The following is a 21862-nucleotide window of genomic DNA, read 5'->3' as shown; positions in this document are numbered from 1 at the left end:
TAGGAGTATACCCCATCATAGAACGGCTGCTACAGCAGGGCATCCTAGTCAGGACGTCCAGCACAGCAAATAGTCCCATCTTCCCTGTAAAAAGAGTGGGGGGAGTGGTTAAAGGCTAGTGCAGGATCTAAGGGGGATAAACAAGATAGTCAAGAGCCAATTCCCCATAGTGCCCAATCCAGCGGTCATCCTCATGCAGATTCCCTCCAGCTCTAAGTACTTCACTGTGATCGTCCTCTGTTCTGCTTTCTTTTCTGTCCCTCTCCACCCCGACAGTCAGTACCTTTTCGCCTTTACTTACAGGGGAGTACAATATACATGGACCCGTCTCCCCCAAGGTTTAATTGACAGCCAAGTATTTTCTCCCAGGCCCTGCATGACTGTTTGCAATCCTTTCAACCTGAAAATGGGTCAGTGGTGATACAATATGTTGATGACTTGTTGTTATGCTCTGACTCATTTGAGTCGCCCCTGGCAGATACTAAACAGCTTCTGTTTCACCTCTCCCAGACAGGACACAAGGTTTCTAAGGACAAATTGCAGTTGTGCAGGACAAGGGTTAAGTATCTGGGGCACTGCCTGATGCAAGACTGAGACACCTCACCACGGACAGGATACAGGCCATCCGCAACATGCATCTGCTGCAAATCCAGCAACAAATCCGTACCTTTCTAGGAATGTGTGGGTACTGTCAGAATTGGATTCCAGGGTTCTCTATTTTGGCATTACCACTGCAAGAAATGGTCTCATTAAGCAAACCAGAACGGGTCTCTCATACCGAGGAGTCCGAAAAGGCATTTGAGAGACTAAAAGAGTGTTTGTCACAAGCACCAGCATTGTGAATGCCAGATTATGAGAAACCCTTCGAATTATATGGAACAGAAAGTGCTGGGTGCGTGGCAGGAGTCCTAATTCAGAAACATGGTGATGCCAGCAGACCGGTAGCCTACTACAGTGCACAGCTGGACACTGTAGCACGGTCTCTCCCCACTTGCCTACGAAGTGTTGCAGCCATCACTTTGTTGGTAAGTAAAAGTGAAGACGTAGTGCTAGGACATGATCTGACAATCCATACACCTCATGCAGTATCAGCCTTGCTAAAATCCGCCCAAACCAGACATGTCTCATCTGCCAGGTTTACAAAGTGGGAACTGTCACTTATGGCCCCTGTAAACATCACCATAAAAATGTGCAGCACACTAAATCCTGCAACTTATTTGCCAAGTGTGCCTTGTCAGGCACAAAGGGTGGGAGATGAGAATAATGGTGAAGGAGGATTTAGTGCAGACACTGATACGCATGATTGTATGGAATACCTGAACCAGACCTTCAGTGCGAGACCTGACATCAGTGACAACCCACTAGAAGATGTAGACTTTACTTTTCACACTGACGGTAGTTGTCACAGACAGATGGACTCAGGAGACCTGTGCACCAGATACGCAGTTGTAGATGACGAAGGTAACATAGAAGCTTAACCCCTTGGTCCACCTCACTCAGTACAAGTCGCTGAGCTGGTAGCACTGACCAGAGCATGTGAGTTGGCAAAGGGTAAGTCAGCTAATATATACACGGACTCTAGATATGCATTTGGAGTGGTGCATGATTTCGGGGCCCTGTGGCACCTCAGAAATTTCATGACAGCAGCTGGCACACCCGTGGCGCATGCGTCACACATCAAAAGACTTCTGACAGCCATACAGGTACCGGATAGAGTAGCTGTTATCAAGTGTAAGGCACACACTTACAACCAAGACCCAATCTCACTTGGTAACAGCCGGGCGGACAAAGCTGCAAAATCAGCAGCAAGCACCCTCACGCAAAACACCACCACACAACTGATGACATTCAACATGATAAATACACAATTAATTGAAATGCAAGATTTGTGTTCCCTACAGGAGAAGGCCGTCTGGAAGGTGAAGGGATATGGTCAGGAGTCCTTAGGACTTTGGAGAGATGGACAAGGTAAGCCAGTGGCCCCCAGGGCATATCTCCCAAGCTTAGCTGAGGCTGCACACGGTTTGACTCACCTGGGCAAGGAAGGTATGTGCAAATTGGTAAGAGCCTACTGGAGTGCACCAGGGTTCTCCTCTCATGCGGGTAAGAAAGCAATGACATGTCTTACTTGCTTGAGGAAGAATATTGGTAAGACGATACCGACGGAGCCATCCCATATCCCTCCTACAGACGGACCTCTCCAGGTAATACAAATTGACTTCATACAGCTACCACCCTGTAGGAATTTAAAATATGTTTTGGTATGCACTGATGTCTTTTCAAATTGGGTAGAGGCATTCCCCGCCACCACAAATACTGCCGTATTCACTGCTAAGAAAATTGTGCAGGAATTTCTGTGTAGATACGGTATTCCTAAGATTATTGAAAGTGATAGGGGTACCCATTTTACAGGTGAAGTCTTTCAGGTCATGTGCAATCTTATGGGCATTAATAGTAAGCTATATACTCCCTACCGGCCACAGGCCAGTGCGAAGTTGGAGAGAATGAATAGCACTATTAAGAACAAGCTGAGCAAAGTGATGGCTGAAACCGGACTGTTGTGGCCGGAAGCACTGCCACTAGTATTGTACAGCATCAGAACCACTCCCAGGTCGCTGCTTAACCTATCACCCTTTGAAATTCTTTTTGGACGACAGCCCCATGTAATGATAGATCCCCAGGATGATCTAAAATGCAATAATGAAATGACTGTGAAATATTTGGTTAGGATGAGCCAGCAATTGAGAAACCAGCAAAAGAAGTGAAGCTGGCGATTCCTGACCTATTCAACAGTAATTGTCATGACATTGAACCTGGGGATTATGTGATGATTCGAAATTTTCTACGCTCAGGTTGCCTCATAGACAGGTGGGAAGGACCGTATCAAGTTTTGTTGGCCAGCACGAAAACGCTGAAAGCCGCCGAGAGAGAGACTTGGGTCCACTCATCCCATTACAAGAAGGTCGCTAACCCGGAGAAAACTCGTGAGACAGAAAATGGTGAAAGAGACCTAATACAACTGGAGGATTTGTTCCGGGAAGGCTAAAAGGCAGGACTGTTGATGTGCACCTGAGCGTGGTGAAAGGCAAACATCAAGGACTGTTCTTCTTAAAAAAAATTCTGTCCAAACAACCCCCCCCCCTCTTAATTTTTTTCTTTTTTTTCACTCTACCCTTCCATTTCACGAAATGGATCTACGACAAGAGACTGTTTTCCAGAATTTTCTAGTAATTTTGTTTTTTATCAAGACAATCTGTTTTTGTGAGGGCCCCCGAGATGTCGAGCAAGGATCTGGAATGGGTTCTGATGGAGAGGATGACTTCATAGGATCCCAGGATCAGTCCATCACTTTGGTCAAAGCGGGTAAAAGTAAGAGATCTGGTGGTCACGGAGCTCGGAGACAGTGTGAGGGGTTGATGTCTGATGAAAACTGCATATGTAAGTACTGCAATAACATAGTCGAAGACGAGTGCATCCAGAGATGTCAGTCAATCAATAATATAAATATTGACAGACATCCTTTGAGTGACAATCACTCATTAGTGGGTACGGTCTTAAACCAAACAGAATGCTGGGTGTGCTCACAAGTACCTCAAGGACAGTGTAAATCGGGATTAGTGCTATACCCTTTAACAGAAGATGAGGTACTCAAATTACATGGCGGGAGACTGGTGGACAGAAAGTATAATATATCTAAACCCCCTAGTCTAAAGCTCCACCGGTACCACGTAGATACAGGTCACTCTTGTGTTTCAACCTAACCAATTTCAGGAAACCAGATAATTGGGAATTTAGTTGGAACAATCAGCCAATGACCTTCTCATACAAACCTGATAGACAACCCATCGACTCTGAACTTGTATGTGAGATAGCCACAAGTGGAAGGCACTTCCGTACAGGTACACACGTGGGACCAGAACTATGTGGGCTGGAAAAGTGTCGCAGGGATACTGTGCACACACCATCCAGCCAGATACTTGTATTGAGCAGATGAAAGAACTGGAGACAGGTTTCTTTGCCAGAATCATATCTGACATGATATTAATGCATTCTGTCCCTTATGTTCTTCCAGATGATGCTTATTTCATATGTGGAAGGAAGGCCAGAGGTCATGACCATTGCACACGACAAAATGAAATATATTCACCGCAACGCTCAGACTCCTTATACTCATACACACTATGAACACATTGTCAAGAGACACCACACAGAAAGGACAGAGCTAGCAGACTCTGATTTGATCAATGAATCCACCGGGATTCAGATTCTTCTCGCATTAGATATCACCCATACTGCCAGAGGAATTATAAATTATAGGTACATCCATGTGCTAGCGAACTTGATAGATAATATCACTGAGATGTATGATGACACCTTCAGGTATACGGGTAGGGAACTGCAGGCCTACAAAAAGGAACTGGTCCAGCACAGGATGGTCTTAAATTATATCACGGCCGTGACAGGTGGGTATTGTGTTACTCTTGCATCTCAATATGGTGTGAAGTGCTGTACGTATATTACAAACAGTACCGAAGACCCAACGGAGATCATCGATCAAAAGATGGATGAGATCTTGCAGTTGAAGTGGGAGTTCAGAAGGAAACACAACCTTACTTTAGCGGCTGTGGGTAAAGAATTGACCGGATGGGCCTCATGGTTAAACCCACTCAAATGGTTCTCTGGATTAGGAGAGTGGGCACAAAAGGTGATTGCAAGCATGGGAAAGTTTCTCCTCTGTATCCTGGGTGTTCTCATAATTATCGGTCTGATATTCAGATGTGTTCGAATGTTGACGCGGCGAAAACATAAGACAAATTTGATGAGTCTAAGGAGCGAGGGCATTGTAACAGCGCAAGATTTGATATATGACCCAACCGTAGAAACAGTGTTGTGATAAGGAATGTGAATGAATTCATGGCCTGTTTCTTTCACCATCTTTTTGTTTTCCACTCTACCCAGAGATCTTCAACCAGAAATGACATCAGTGTACCTTAATTTATGTAAATGTATCTTTATATGTCTTACACTCATCTCTGCAAACTTCAGTTAATAACACACATAGTCGATAAACTTTATCCACACATAATGGCATACACATACATCCTCCCACATGTATCATCAGATAAATGTGCTCCCCATTTATTATTATAGGAAGTCGAACAAGGTGAGGGCTAATGGCATTTGCCTAGAAAGAGCTCGGTAATATTTGTTTGCCCATGTACAGACCCTTAATACGGGATGAGAAGTATTAAATGTATACTTCAGCACGATGATACATCTCCCTCAAACATTTACTCATACATACATGCTTTTTCCTATCCCACTAGGTTACATATTTCCCACATACAACTCTTCCTTCTGTTCCTGCTTGAATGTTTTACATATTGTATATGAAATATTTTCAGTGTAGTAATTTGTGGCAGTTATTGTTTACTGCCAAAGGGTGGACCGTCGAAGTCGAAAACATTATACCCACATCCAACACGTGCAAACACCACACAGAGTGACCTCCGTGCGTGCACGTGTTCTGCCGTGCATGCGCATACCCGCACGCTGCGTACATTGGCTCACGAAGCCCTGCGTATTAGCGCGTGGTATGAGTAAATACGGTAGCATACGCATTCGCATAGAAAAGCCACAAAGACATATCTGATATTCTATCCACATAGTGCATAATTTACACATAGTCTACACGCACCATACCAGCAAGTTACATTTACTTTGGAAGTATAACAACGGGGATATCCAGCATTAAAGGATGTGAGGGGACAGAACTAGGTTAGGACATAGTGTTTGGTATCCAGATGTACAGTAATTCAAGGGCAACATTCTGATCTCAGTTTGTAGATAATCACACGCTCCTGCGCATAGTTATGCACAGGAATACAATATTCATATCTCACTGTAATTACTGTACTCATGATATTCAGCGGGAACCCTGTGGAGGACACCTGTAAGTACACCTGGACCAAGCATCGCCCACCTGTTCAAATCAACCTATGACCCCTAACGTACTGTAAATGACCTGCCCCTTGACCTATTGAAGAAGAGCTTACAGTTTCCTTTGTATTATGTTTTGGACAATTGTATAAAAGCCACGCCTCCTGGCCGGTCTTAGTCTAATTCTCTGAAGGTCATCTTGCTAGACTGACTGAGGACCGGATCTGGGTGGCGCAGGCGAACAAACGTATGTATCCACTGGTTGTAACTTCTTCTCTGTGATAGTGTTGTATTTCTTTGTATACCCCTTTTTTAGTAAATATTTGTTGCTGCTTTGGACCACAACATAACATATAACTACTGGTGTCGCATTCCATTTCTGTTAAGGGTTTAAGGTGTATTCAGCCACACGTGTCGCTGCATTGTGCTCACAGCATGTCGGCGTGCTTACACAACATGCATACATATCGTAGAGGTTTATCGCGTACACTTAGCGGACGCAGCGGCCCGAACCACTGTGTAACAAGGTACTGCTTTTTCCTGAAAGTTAAGCGAACTTAACAAATCCTACACACTTATGGGGGTATTTGGAGGTGGGCGCAATGTTGCAAAAATTGCAGATGGCCAATTTTTGCGTGTGAGTGGGCTTTCACAATGCAATTGCATCCCGGAAGCATGCGATCCCATAGTGATTGACATGCGGTGGGCAGGTGGGGACAGCGTTGTGGCGTGGGAAACACAGACAGGTCATGGTCATTTTTGGGGTGGCTGGATGACATCGCCTGTGTTTCCTGCAATAGGAAACATGGTGGCGATGTGCCTGTATAAGAAGGACTGTATCTTGACTGGAAGATAAAAATTGGGTGTTTATTATTCTTTTCTTTGGTTTTGTAAAATTCACGGAGAAGACAAAGAAAACTGAAGTATATCTTGATGATAAAATGGTCCCTAACATACAGTAAGATGATGCCAGAACAGCCTGCTGCCATATAGAGAAATCCATGTATTATGACTGCTAAGCCAGGCCGGCGCTACCAGATTCATGTGCACATTCTCATTTTTCAACTTATTTAGAACCCACGGAACCATTGCTACCAGAGTGAACAGGTAAATTGGATAACACTTTGATTAAGCTGCACATGCTCGGCTAAACGTGTTGGTGGAGAAGCTGGGCACTGGACGGCAATTGGGAGACAAGCATATATTGTGGGTTCACAATTGGGAACTACTGCACCTAAAGAACCAATGGAATGGGAGTATTGTGGTTATGCACAGTCTAATATACACCTCCCCCCCACCCACCCCCCATCTTAAGTGCCCTGGGCACCCCCAAGGCTTAATCCGGCCCTGGGGGAGGGTGCAGGGAGGCAGCTGCAGCTGCGGGAAGGTTACCTTCCCTGCAATTGCACATGCTGTTTGTCTGACTGGTCACATTCTGTGCAACCAGGTCAGATAAAGCACTTGCTGGTGTGGTCGCATCTGATGCAACCATGCCAGGCAAGTGGTTAAACTGCCCTAGTCATGCCTAGTCCCAAGTGAGTTTGCTAACGCTGAACGTCTTTTCATGTATTTTCTCCCAAAAGGCATCTTATTCATATTGCTATGCAAATAAGATGCTCAAGCAGACTACACTGATGAAAATGACATGTGGCATGTGTACTGTTTTTTACTGATGCTGTAGCGTAGCATTTCATTTACAGATACAGCTGCAGTCACACACAGAATATACACATGCCACATAATTTCTCTTATGTCCTAGAGGATGCTGGGGTTCCATTTAGTACCATGGGGTATAGATGGGTCCCTTGGGAGCCATGGGCACTTTAAGAGCTCAATAGTGTGGGCTGGGTCCTCCCTCTATGCCCCTCTTCTACCAGACTCAGTTTAGAAAATGTGCCCGGAGGAGCCGGTCACAGCTAGGGGAGCTCCTAGGAGTTTTTCTAGTTTTATTATTTTTCTGAGTTAGTTAGTTAGGTACAGGCAGGCTTCTGGCAATAGCCTCCCTGCTTCGTGGGACTTAGGGGGGGAGTAGGAACCAACTCTAGAAGTTAATGGTTCTCTATCTCCTGAGGGTGCTGATCGCAAGCCCACGAGACGACCGCTCAATCCCGCAGCACGGCCGCCACCCCCTAACAGAGCCAGAAGAAAGAATAGTGGAGAGTACAAGGGTGGGAGCGCAGCTCTGACAGGCTGCGCTCCAGAAGGCTCAGCGGCATACTGTGTACGGCGCTGTGAAGGGCGTCCTGGGCCAGCACAATCACCCTACACTGGTCACATATGGCTAACAGGGGATAATCCCGCTGTTAGCTACAAATTACCTCAGGCCAGTATAAACAACTAAGTGCAGGAAGATGCGCCATTACAGGGGGCGGGACTTCTCCTCAGAGCAGATCCAGCACTCACCAGCGCCATTTTCTCCCTGCAGATCATCAGAAGGAGATGCTGACAGGGAGCGCTGCCCTCCACATAACTCCAGCATACCTCTGCGGTACCAGTGTGTTATAGACAGGAGGGGAGAGTGAATTTGAGTACTGATTACCCTATTAAGGTTACTCAGTCAGCGCCGGGCTTTTACTGTATTAACTGCCTACTGGGGCGCTGTGTGGCTGGCTCCTTATACTCTGTGACTCTCTGAAGGTACTCTGGGGGAAACTGTGTCCTACATTTTCGTGTGTGTGTGTGTGTGTGTGTGTGTGTGTGTGTGTGTGTGTGTGTGTGTGTGTGTCTATATATCTCACATTACCATGTCTAGGGACTCTGTGTCTTGTGCTGCAGAGTGTGTATCTTCTACTGAAGAGTCTATCCCATGTACTCAGGAATGCAATGTAATTTCCCAGCCCTCTGAATCTGAACCCCCATGGGTGGATTCTTTAAGGGGAATGATATCACAGATTTCATCTAGGATGTCATGTAATGAGAAAGAAACACAGGTTTTGAGGAATTCTGTAGAGGTATTGAAGTGTTCAGCTCCCACTACCTCATCTGGGACCCCTACTACATATCCGAAAAAAGCGTGATCTTGCACAGATAATGCAAGCTGACATGGATACCGACTCTGATACAGGCGACGGTGATGGGGATATGTGGGGGAGTGATGCATCCCTTGCTAAGGGGGTACAATTAATGATTGAGGCCATTAGGGACATTTTACACATTACTGAAAAAGTACCTGAGCAGGTGCAGGAGGCTTACTTTACAGAAAATAAGATAGCCTACCTTACCTTCCCTGCTTCTAAGGAGTTAAACCCCTTGTTTGAAAAATCCTGGGAGAACCCAGAGAAAAAATTCCTGATCCCAAAGAGGGTTCTCATTGCTTTTCCTTTCCCCGAAGAGGACAGCAAGAAACTGGTAAAACCCACCGATAGTAGACGCTTTTGTATCTCGGTTGTCTAAAAAGGTGGTTTTACCTGTCCGTGGTTCAACCGCTTTGAAAGAACCGGCTGACAGCAAGATTGAGACTACGCTCAAATCATTATACACAGCTACAGGCATAGCTTTAAGGCCTACTATTGCTTGCACATGGATTTCTAAAGCCATAGTAAGGCAGTCGGCACATTACTAGAGGAATTAGATACTATGGATAGAAGTTACATTGAATTGTTTTTACGTCACATACAGGATTCTGCAGGTTTCATGGTGGAGGTCATGAAGGACCTTGGCCTGCTTAATGCAAGGGCTTCTTCCATGGCTGTCTCGGCACGCAGAGGACTCTGGCTGCACCAATGGTCTGCGGATGCAGAATCCAAGAAAAGTGTGGAGAACCTGCCCTTCACAGGTCTGGCTCTGTTTGGGTGACGCATTGGATGCATGGATCTTCGCGGCAACTGCGGATAAGTCAACCTTCCTTCCCTCTGCCACATCACCAACTAGGAAATCTTATCCTACATCTACAATGCAGTCCTTTCGGACCGCGAAAGTTAAAAAGTCCAAACCCCCTTCCACTTTCTTTAGAGGAGGTCAGGGAGAATCCAGAAAACCTGCACCAGCAGGTTCCCAAGAACAGAAGCCAGCTTCTGCTTCCTCCAAGTCTTCAGCATGACGGTGGACCTCCCAGCCTGGTGATCGGGCAGGTGGGAGCAAGACTAAAAGATTTCAGTCACATCTGGGTATCCTCTTGACTAGACCCCTGGGGAAAAGATATTGGTGCCCAGGGGTACAGACTGGAGTTTCAGGAGCTCCCGCCTCAGCGATTCTTCAAATCGGGCTTACCAGCTTTGCTGACAGAAAGCGCTATCCTTCAGGAAGCCATTCAAAAATTGGTTCAAATAAATGTTATAGTTCCAGTTCCACCTCACCAAATACACAAGGGTTATTACTCAAACCTGTTTGTGGTACTGAAACCGGACGGTTCAGTACGGCCGATATTAAACCTAAAATCATTGAACCCATACTTGAGGGAATTCAAATTCAAGATGGAGTCTCTGAGATCGGTGAATATCAAGGATGTGTACCTTCATATTCCGATCTGGCCGCCTCACCAGGCTTATCTCAGATTTGCACTGCTGGACTGTCACTATCAGTTCCAGGCACTACCATTTGGCCTCTCCACAGCACCGAGGGTGTTCACCAAAGTAATGGCGGAGATGATGCTACTCCTCTGCAGGCAGGGAGTGAGCATAATTCCATATCTGGATGATCTGCTGATAAAAGCATCTTCCAGGGAGAGGTAGTTGCAGAGTATAGCTCTCTCAACTCAACTACTCCAGGTTCACGGGTGGATCCTGAACCTTCCAAAGTCACATTTTGAGCCGACAAGGAGACTGCCCTTCCTGGGGATGATACTCGACACAGAAGTGCAGAGTGTGTTTCTACAGGTGGAGAAAGCGTTGGTGATCCAATCAATGGTACAGAATGTCCTGAAGCCAACCCGGGTATCGGTTCATCAGTGCATTTGCCTTCTGGGGAAGATGGTGGCCTCCTACGAAACTCTAAAATATGGAAGATTCCATGCGAGGTCATTCCAACTGGATCTCCTAGACCAGTGGTTTCCAAACTTTTTTGAATCACGGCACCCTAGAATATCAGAATTTTTTTCACGGCACCCCTAGGCCAAACATTTCTTATTGAGAAATTTAGAAAGAAATATTACATTAAGTAGATCACATTTATATGTCATCCTTAGGGTCAGTTGTGTGGTGAGGGACAAGGTTTGCTTCTGTTTGGCCACATATTTTATGACTGGCAGCCACCAGCACTGGCTTTGCCTATTATATTGACCATGAATAATTTGAATTGGTCCTGGACCACCAACCCAGGGCACCCCTGCAAGTGTCCCACGGCACCCCAGGGAGCCACGGCACACAGTTTGGGAACCTCTGTCCTAGACAAATGGTCGGGATCACATCTTCACATGCACCAGCGGATACGCCTGTCGCCGAAAGCCAGAATTTCACTCCTCTGGTGGCTACAAACCTCTCACCTACTCGAGGGCCGCAGGTTCGGGATTCAGAATTGGATCCTTCTAACCACGGATGCAAGTCTCAGAGGTTGGGGAGCAGTCACCCAAGGGGAAAACTTCCAAGGAAAGTGGTCAAGTCTGGAATCCATCCTTCCGATAAACATTCTGGAACTTAGGGCCATATACAACGGACTTCTACAAGCGGCACATCTTCTGCAAGATCGGGCCATTCAGGTTCAGTCGGACAATGTAATGACAGTATCCTACATAAACTGACAGGGCGGAACGAAGAGCAGAGCGGCAATGTCAGAGGTAATGAGAATCCTCCTCTGGGCAGAAAAGCACGCGGTGGCACTATCAGCAATCATCATTCCGGGAATGGACATCTGGGAAGTGGACTTCCTCAGCAGACGTGATCTCCATCCAGGAGAATGGGGCCTCCATCTGGAGGTGTTTGCAGAGGTAACAAACCGATGGGGTGTACCTCAGATAGACATGATGGCCTCATGCCTCAACAAGAAGCTTCGTAGGTACTGTTCCAGGTCAAGAGACCCACAAGCAATGGTGGTGGACGCCCTAGTAACTCCGTGGGTATTCCAATCAGTATATGTGTTCCCTCCACTTCCGCTCATCCCAAGGATTCTCAAGCTAATAAAATGAACAAGAATTCAGGTGATTCTCATTGCTCCGGACTGGCCAAGACGGGCTTGGTACGCGGATCTTCTGGAATTAATGCTGGAGGATCCGAGGCCTCTTCCTCTTTGCGAGGACCTTCTACAACAGGGACCGTTTGCCTATCAAGACTTACCGCGGCTAAGTTTGTCGGCATGGAGGTCGAACGCCAGATCTTAGCTCAGAGGGGCATTCCGAAAAAGGTCATTCCTACCCTGATACAGGCCAGGAAGGGAGTAACGTCTAAACATTACCATCAGATTTGGAAAAAGTATGTATCTTGGTGTGAATCCAAGAAGTTTCCTATGGTGGAGTTTCAACTGGAACGGTTTCTCCTCTTTCTGCAAGCAGGTGTGGATGTGGGCCTATGCTTGGGCTCCATAAAGGTCCAGATTTTGGCCTTGTCCATTTTCTTCCAGAAACAATTGGCTGCCCTCCCTGAGGTTCAGACATTCTTGAAAGGGGTTCTGCACAATCAACCACCCTTTGTGCCTCCTACGGCACCTTGGGATCTTAATGTAGTGCTGCAGCTCCTGCAATCGGATTGGTTCGAGCATTTACAGGAGGTGGACGTCAAGTTTCTTACTTGGAAGGCGGTCACACTGTTGGCGTTGGCATCTGCTAGACGTGTGTCCGAATTGGGGGCGTTATCATGCAAGAGCCCCTACTTGATTTTCCATGAGGATAGAGCTGAGCTCAGAATGCATCAGCAATTTCTTCCTAAGGTTGTGTCCGCATTTCATATCAACCAACCTATTGTGGTGCCAGTGGCTACTGCCTCCTCAATTACCTCAAAGTCCTTGGATGTTGTGAGGTCTTTGAAGATATATGTGAAGAGAACTTCTCGTCACAGGAAGTCGTCCTTTATGATCCCAACAAGGTTGGGTGTCCTGCTTCTAGGCAGGCAATTTCTCGCTGGATCATGTTTACTATCCAGCATGCTTATTCTACGGCAGGCTTGCCATGTCTAAAATCTGTTAAGGCCCACTCTACTCGTAAGGTATGTTCTTCCTGGGCGGCTGCCCGGGGTGTCTCAGCTTTACAGCTTTGCCGAGCAACTACTTGGTTAGGGTCGAACACGTTTGCTTAGTTCTACAAGTTCGATACTTTGAAGTTCGATACTTTGGCCTCTGAGGACCTAAATGGAACCCCCAGCATCCTCTAGGACGTAAGAGAAAATAGGATTTTATTTAAATAACCGGTAAATCCTTTTCTCGTAGTCCGTAGAGGATGCTGGGCGCCCGCCCAGTGCTTCGTTTTCCTGCATTGTTATTTGGTTAAGTACTGCGTTGTTATTTGGTTTACTACTGCATTGTTACTTGGTTAAGTATTGTTGTTCAGCCGTTGCTGAATTGTTTCAAGCTGGTTAGCTTGGCTTTCCTTTGGTTATGTGTGAGCTGGTGTGAATCTCACCACTATCTGTGTATTTCCTTGTCTCGCAGTATGTCCGTCTCCTCGGGCACAGTTGCTAGAGGGAGGAGCCAGTCCACACTATTGAGCTCTTAAGGGACCCATCTATACCCCATGGTACTAAATGGAACCCCAGCATCCTCTACGGACTACGAGAAAAGGATTTACCGGTAGGTAATTAATATCCTATTTTTAATCAGCGTAATCGCTTGTGCATTTTCAGGGGGAAAAAAGACTCCCGCCACTGGCCGAGTACCATGAGAGCTGGCAGCTCTTATGCGCCCTGTGTGCCGCAACCAGCAAAAGGGTAATTTGGATGTGTGAGGATAGTTGCTTTTTACCAAGAATCCCCCAACAATAAAATAATTCTAGAGAATTAATGACTTTGTATTCATCCTACCAGTACAGATGAGGATTTTGCTGTTCGGGATAAATGGATTTGAGATGGAATTTGGTAGTGTAAAGTAAATACATGACCTTTTCTAATCTGCTAAAACCTAATGAATGCATTGATTTTAGAAATTGGATGCAGATCCTATGTTAACATAACTGTCATAGGTTTCATGATTCTCAGAGCAAAAGGATGTTGGCTGTTTTACTTGGTTTTTCTAGCAAACTATTGTTTTACAGACTATTGTTTCAAAAACTATACTTATTCTTCTTGGTCCCCTTTTCCAATGATTTATTTTGCCCCAGCGGCAGAAGCAGCAGCCCTGATGAAAACATTCTAATTGGGAATCCAAGATTGCATAAGTGAAGTCAGGGCCTGATTCAAGTTATTATGTAGACCTGATGGTTTATGTACTAACCTGATGGTGGGTGAACTGCCCATGTGCAGGACCCATTCTGAGCATGTGAACAAAAAGGTCCTGCCCTAAGCCACAGTCTGATTAACAGGCTGCGGTCATTTGGGGGCGGTGGGCCGCACTTAGCAGCATTCCGGAAAACAGGGGCATTTCGCCCACTTTTCAGGGAGTGCCAAGGCCAGTGTCTTCATCTTCTAATGCAGAGTTACTGGCTCCTGCTAAGGATCTGAGATGGCCATCTGAGTAATCTGCAGGTAACTCAGAGGACTGATGGCCCCACAGAGTGATCCTATGCAGCAGCGGATCACAGAAGCAGCCAGGAGACGTGTCCACAAGACGCCTCCTGCTGCATTAGCATTATTTAGCAGTAGCAGCTATGACAACCATTGCAGCTGCGACTACTTAGCATACTAGGATGAATCAGGCCCTCAGTTTGCATTTGCAAATTGGATGCAGCAGATCTACTTAACAATCAGGAGTTTGATGATGAAGATGTTAATGGTAAATATTGCATGAGATATCCATCCATACTACTGGCAGCTGATGCTGAAATGCTTTTTACTATGCATTTTTCCTGCTTTTGATGAACCACTTCAATGAACTCACTCCAAATAATGTAACAGATTGGAGATGCCTAAATGATTAATGTCCCTACCTCTAATTACTTTGGCATGATAAAGACTACAAAAAAAAATCATACTTATTATACTTATTCATACTTTTATCTTCATTACTGTCACATATAACATTATACCACTCAGCATGTTGCATATTAGCAACTACCAAAGTAACATTGTCAATTTAGCACCGTCATCTCAATTTATAGCATAGTGCAGCCGACCAGGGTCGTAGAGCAAGAGCTTGGTGACTAGCTGACCGGAGGAGAGAGCACGCCATTCACTGGGTGCTGGTAGTAATTTTGTTTTGTTTTGTGTTTTTAGCTAGTTTTTCTTTAGAGTGATCAGCGTGTGGTCTATTTAGACCACAAAGCTGATCACAGGGGCCAGCTTCCAGCTCTGGTCTGCCTGTCATGATAGAGACGGCATCTGGGAAATGTGAGGGAACCCTGCTTAACGCCATCTCCAGATAGTGTTTTTATCGCAGGGATCCCACCCCCGGTATATTTTCACAATTGCCCACAATAATTTTCAAGCAGATTGCATTTCCCATTACAAGAATCAGAAATGTGATCTGCTTACTTAAAATATGTGATTTAAAGGATTTGAAGTATTGTTTCATGAAAACTGCTCCAAAAGCCTTTTAATACATTCAGGTGATACTAGAATAATGTGAAAAGGGTGTGAAAACACAATTTTTTTACATTATTTTAGTAAAAATAATTTTGATAAATATGCCCATAAATCACCATAATTTATACTCATTCTAACATTTCCAAATAGTTGAGAATTTATGGAAGAAGGCTGTTCTATAATTACAGTGTTGGAATCTGAAATGTCAGACTCGCACATAGTACTCATGGACACAATTAGACTCTTCCAAGGATTCAGATAACACCCAACACACACTCTGCGGACTGCCCTCCCACCCATAAGTCTCTCCTCTAGTCTCCAAACCTTTAAGTGTTCCTTGAAAACTCACCTCTTACCTGATACTGGCCTGAATCATGATGCTACCTGGAATTAAAACTAATATGGTGAAATAATGGTGGGCATGCTACGTGCCCCTGCCACAGTCCTGTGGCAGGGACACGTAGCATGCCCACCATTAGGTCCCCATAGTTCATCATATTAGTTCACCATATTAGTTTTAATTCCAGGTAGCATCATGATTCAGGCCAGTATCAGGTAACCTCGGTTATACCATGTATCTAGATTTTATGTGTATAGGTCCGGATTATATTATAATCATAACCTATTTACTTTATCCTTGGCAGTATGTGTGCTGGGTGCGTCTTTTGGCGTGCCAAGGCACAACACTGCATAGTCAATACGTTATCTGTTAATCAGGAGCTAGCTTGCCCTATTAGTCTTAGTAGTGGCTCGGTACTAATATATGATCCACACTTGTGTTTTTAATATTTTTATTGTATGTCACAGAATCATATTTGCACAGTTAGCACAGTCAATTTATATTGGTATTTATTCACAATTGGTTTCTCCCTCTCTTTGTGTTTTTTTCCCCCCAGTGCGGGCGGTACCTGGGACTGGGAGGACGCGGTTACTAGGCAACCTTGAACTTCCGGCCGTGCCATCATACTCGAGACCGGAAGCGCCAGAGCCCCGATCTTCCAGTCATGGTGCACAGTGGATAGGAGGGGGAGATCTCAGTGGGATCATATTTAAGGTATGTAAGCACACGTTCTAATGTTTGTCTCTTGGTTCTCATTCTTTGCCCATTAGAGCATAGCACCTTGAGGGAAACACCTATAAGGTGTTGAAACGTCGGTACACTCACTATGCTGCTGTAAAGCCATAATCTGCTGTTAAAGCCCTTGTGTTGAATACACTACTATTTGAAAAGCCCGTGGAGTGCCACCTGGCTCTTGTCTAGTGCAGGAGTACCGTGCAAAGGTACCACAGGAAATTTGGCCTAAAACTACCTCAGATTTGCATTTCACACAAGTCCTAAAAGTAGATAGAGAGATCAAAATTAAAGAAATGAGACGGAAAAAAATTGGAAATGATCATTTTTTTTATTGAGGAAAACGATCCAATATATATGTATATATGTGAGTGGCAAAAGTATGTGAACCTTTATGCTTAGCAGATATTTTGAAGGTGAAATTACAATCAGGTATTTTCAATCTATGGGATGACAATCAGATGTGAGTGGACAATCTGTATTTTAAAAAGAACAGGGATCTACCAAAGTCTGATATTCATACACATGTTTGGGGAAGTGTATCATGCAACAAACAAAGGAGATTTCATAGGATTTCAGAAGAAGAGTTGTTGATGCTCATCAGGCTGGAAAAGGTTATAATCCATCTGCAGTTTGCTAAAGATCACCTGGACAAGCCAGAAGGCTATTGCAATAATGTTTTGTGGACAGATGAGTTCAAAATAGAGCTTTTTGGTGTAAATGAGAAGCGTTATATTTGGAGAAAGGAGAACACTGTATACAGTACCACCATAAAAACCTCATACCATCTGTGAAACACAGTGGTGGCGGTATCATGGTTTGGGCCTGTATTGCTGCATCTTGCCAAGGATGACTTGCCATCATTGATGGGACAATGAATTCTGAATTATACCAGAAAATTCTAAAGGAAAATGTCAAGACATCTGTTCATGAGCTGCATCTCAAGAGAACTTGCATCATGGAGCAAGACAAGACCTTAATCCAATCAAAATTTTGGGGAAGGATCTGAAGCGAGCAGTTCATGGGAGGAAACCCACTAACATAAGGCTGTTTTGTACGAAGCAATGCGGTAAAATTCCTCCACACCGATGTTCAAGACTAATCAATAAATACAGGAAATGTTTACCCGCAGTTATTGCTGCACAAGAGAGTCATACCAAATAATGAAAGCAAAGGAACACATACTTTTGCCACTCACAGATATATGATATTGGATAATTATTGTAATTAAAAAAATAACATGTCTAATTTTTTTATCTCATTTGTTTGATTTGATCATCTTTATCTAGTTTAAGGACTTGTGTGAAAATCTGAGGTAGTTTTAGGCCAAATGTCAGCAGAAGTATAGAAAATTCTGAAGAGTTCACATGCGTTCAAGCACCACTGTATATACAGTACAAACACACATATATATATATATATATATATATATAAAATAAAAAAGCAAAAACTCTCTTACTGCGCTAATAAAGGAAATTTTTAATTTGAAGAAGAATTTATCAGGCTGCCTTGTCTCACTGGGTTCCCTGTTAGGAAGAACTCTAGAAGTGGAAAACATACAACAGTAGTGAAACTGGTGCCTCGGGGTTCTATCAACAACCTACCAATTGTCACACCTATTAGAGATGTTGCATTTATACCTGGATGAAATAAAGTATTATATGATGCGTGTATTCCTCTGATACAATTTATTATAAAAATTCATAAAATATAAAAGAAGCCCATAATCACATAGACATTTTAAATAGGAAATACTTCCTGGTATTAACAACAGTTTAAAAATCAACATGGATGTCGATGTATAGATGTTCTTTTACAATCTCCTCCTTGTGTTAGAAGTCACAGTAAATGTATCAGAAACCCAACGCATTTCGTCTCACAATGAGACTTCATCAGGGGTACATCTACAATCGTAGAACATGATTTTAAAAACATTTGTTCAAAAAATAATAACATTTCCACATATTATTACAAAACAAAGCAGAGACACTTCAGAAACATAAGCTGATGGAACAATGAATCCAGAGTGAAGGAAGAAAGGGAAGTAATCATGTATAGAAGATCAATCCTTAATGTGTGAGTAATTACCATCTTTACAATAATTAATAAATAATTAAACCGCAAATGGTACAATTCATGGACACTTGCATCTATCAGACGTTCCACTGCACATTTAAATTTGTGGTCCACAAGGCCTGGACATTGAGACTATAGTTAAATAAGTATTAACATAGTGAGTTTTGCACCAATCACATGGTAGGGGAAATGATGTCACTACACCTTCCCTTTATAAGGAGGATTTGTGCCCTCATACAAACAATGCACACTTGGGATATCCATTGACATTCTACTGAGTGGTAAGAGGATGTTTTTCATTTGCTTTTATTATTTTTTATTTTTATATATTCACTGGGCACTATTCTGATTATGGCTCCATTTATCCATTATTAATTATGGACTGGTATTATGTAATACAATAAGATACATTTGTTTTTGTTACTGCAGTTGTTGGTTGAATATTATGGACTGGTATTATGTAATACAATAAGATAAGTTTGTTTTTGTTACTGCAGTTGTTGGTTGAATACTGGTTTTTTTTGTATAAGGGTTTTAGACATTAGTATATATTAATTTATTACCCTACATACTGTATATAGTAAGTAGTGCAATTTAATTGGGGCATCACTATAAACCTGTGTACTGGCCGTCTTTATTTTGGAAGCTAATGTTGCTCAATAAATTTACTAGGTTGAATACTGTTGAGAGTATCCCTCAAAAAAACTTTGATATACAAGTGACATACCTCATTTCCTTATATATAAGGTATGTGTTTGTTCATTCTGCACAAGTTGAACTCTTTGTAAATACATTAAGGTGTGGGTGTTTAATTGACCTGTATTCTTTGATAATAGGCCTTGTGGACCGCAAATTTAAATGTACAGTGGCCCGTCTGATAGATCCAAGTGTCCATGAATTGTACCATTTGTGGTTTAATTATGGTAAAGATGGTAATTACTCACACATTAAGGTATGTGTCCATCCCAAGATTGATCTTCTATACATGATTACTTCCCTTTCTTCCTTCACTCTGGATATTCATTGTTCCATCAGCTTATGTTTCTGAAGTGTCTCTGTATTGTAATAATATGTAGAAATGTTATTATTTTTGAACAAATGTCCTTAAAATCATGTTCTATGATTGTAGATGTACTCCTGATGAAGTTTCGTTGTGAGACGAAATGCGTTGGGTTTCTGATATATTTACCGTGACCTCTAACACAAGGAGTAGACTGTAAAAGAACATCTATACATCTATACATCTATACATCGATATCCGTGGTGATTTTTAAACTGTTGTTAATACCAGGAAGTATTTCCTATTTAAAATGTCTATGTCATTATGGACTTATTTTATATTTTATGAATTTTTATAATAAATTATATCAGAGGAATACACTGTTTAACACTACTCGCATAATACCTTATTTCATCTGGGTATATATGCAACATCTGTAGTAGGTGTGACAATTGGTAGGGTGTTGATAGAACCCCGAGGCGCTAGTCTCACTACTGTTATATATTTATATATACATCACATTGATATCCGATATACAGGGTGATTCAAAAGTCGCAGTTCACCCTTTTGTTTCAAAAACTGTACAGGAAATGGGAAAACTGAATACTCCAGTAAGGTATGTGTGGGGTGGGCTATCTTTTAGGGTATGTACTGAACATGGGCGACATCTTGAAATCGGCCATCTTGAATCTAAGTCATTTTTTTTAAATGGAAAGGGGGTCGTGTAAGATGTCAAACAACATCAGATTTTGCTGAAAAGTTTATTACTGCAAACAGATGTGAAATAGCAGTTATGGTTCAAAAGTTACAACACTTTTTTTTTGCAGGTAACTGAAGATGGCTTTGATAAAAGAGGAGAGAATTGAGATAATTTTGATGTCTGGAGAATGAAGTTTCCGTGTCATAGCTGCAGATTTTAACAACCAACACCCAATTTCACATTACACTGTCAGGTGCCTAATTTCCAAATTCATAGAAACTGCGACTGTGGCTGACAAGTCACGGAGTGGTCGTCCAAAAAGTACTACTGACGAGACAACCTCAACAGTGGTTTTGGCATCCTTCGTGAAGAGCCCACAACGAAGCACATGATGGCTGATTCCACATTCTGCTGACAAACGATGTGTGCTGCATTGTGGCCTCTTCACGAAGGATAGGAATTAGGCAACTGACAGTGTTATGTGAAACTGGCGGTCTTTCTGGGTGCCTGTTGTTAAAATCTGCAGCTATGACACGGAAATGTTATTCTCCAGACATCAAAATTACCTCAATTCTCTCCTCTTTTGTCAAAGACTCTTTTGCCCTAACTGTGTTGAGTTTGTATATTGCTTGCGTGGGTTTCCTCCCACAGTCCAAAAATGTACCTGCAGGTCAGTTGGCTCTCAACAAAATTAACAAAAGAGTGTGTGTGTGTGTGTGTGTGTGTGTGTGTGTGTGTGTGTGTGTGTGTGTGTGTGTGTGTGTGTGTGTGTGTGTGTGTAGGGACTATAAACTGCACACTGGGGCAGGGACTGATGTGAATGGCCAAAAATTCTCTTTACAGTGCTGCCGAATATGTGTGTGCAGTATAAATAACTGGTAATAAACAAATAAAACCAGATTGGCTTAAATCTAGTGGCTAAATTTCCCAAATTTGCAGGTTCATGCAACTCACGTGCTGTTACATATATACATTAGTTCTCTGTTTCCGCTATACTGTATATAATGCTATATTACTGTCTAATAAATAAATATCTAAATTATGGGTATTCTTATTAAACACCTAATGCTAGCTATAGAATCTACATATGTATTTATTTATTTATTACCAGTTATTTATATAGCGCACACATATTCCGCAGCGCTTTACAGAGAATATTTGTCCATTCACATCAGTCCCTGCCCCAGTGGAGCTTACAATATTGTATATATTATTGCATTACAACATTGTGGCACACATAAAGTACTCTATTAATAAATTAACTAAGTACTCACAGTTTGTAGTGTTAATGGGCAAAGAGGTTGAAATAGATGTCACTGGCTTCATGGTACTTGTAGTCTGGGCAATTGTAGGCTTTGTAGTTTGTGAGATGTCAGTTGTGCTTAGGTCAGATCCACTACTAAAATACGTCACAGTTGTGCCATTTCCAGTTGTTATGGTTGCATCAGCTGTACTGCTTGTTTTGAAAGTAGTTGACAACCTTTGTCCACTTGTTGTAACTACGGGAGATATAATAACACTAACATTAGTAGTATATC

The 21862-nt window shown here is 43.1% G+C and overlaps 1 protein-coding gene across 1 annotated transcript in view; it reads right to left on the bottom strand.

Moving 5' to 3' along the window:
- Nucleotides 1-21862, bottom strand: part of LOC134909538 (mucin-4-like) — a 278478-nt gene that overhangs the window by 242026 nt on the left and 14590 nt on the right. The window contains exon 2 of the mRNA XM_063916527.1: nucleotides 21599-21823. Within this exon, the coding sequence (XP_063772597.1) occupies nucleotides 21599-21823 (225 nt within the window). The remainder of the gene's footprint in view (nucleotides 1-21598; nucleotides 21824-21862) is intronic.

This window comes from Pseudophryne corroboree, chromosome 4 (genome assembly GCF_028390025.1).
Source record: "Pseudophryne corroboree isolate aPseCor3 chromosome 4, aPseCor3.hap2, whole genome shotgun sequence".
NCBI lineage: Eukaryota > Metazoa > Chordata > Amphibia > Anura > Myobatrachidae > Pseudophryne > Pseudophryne corroboree.
The sequence above is the reverse complement of the archived record's forward strand: the minus strand, read 5'-3'. Positions and strand labels throughout refer to the sequence as shown.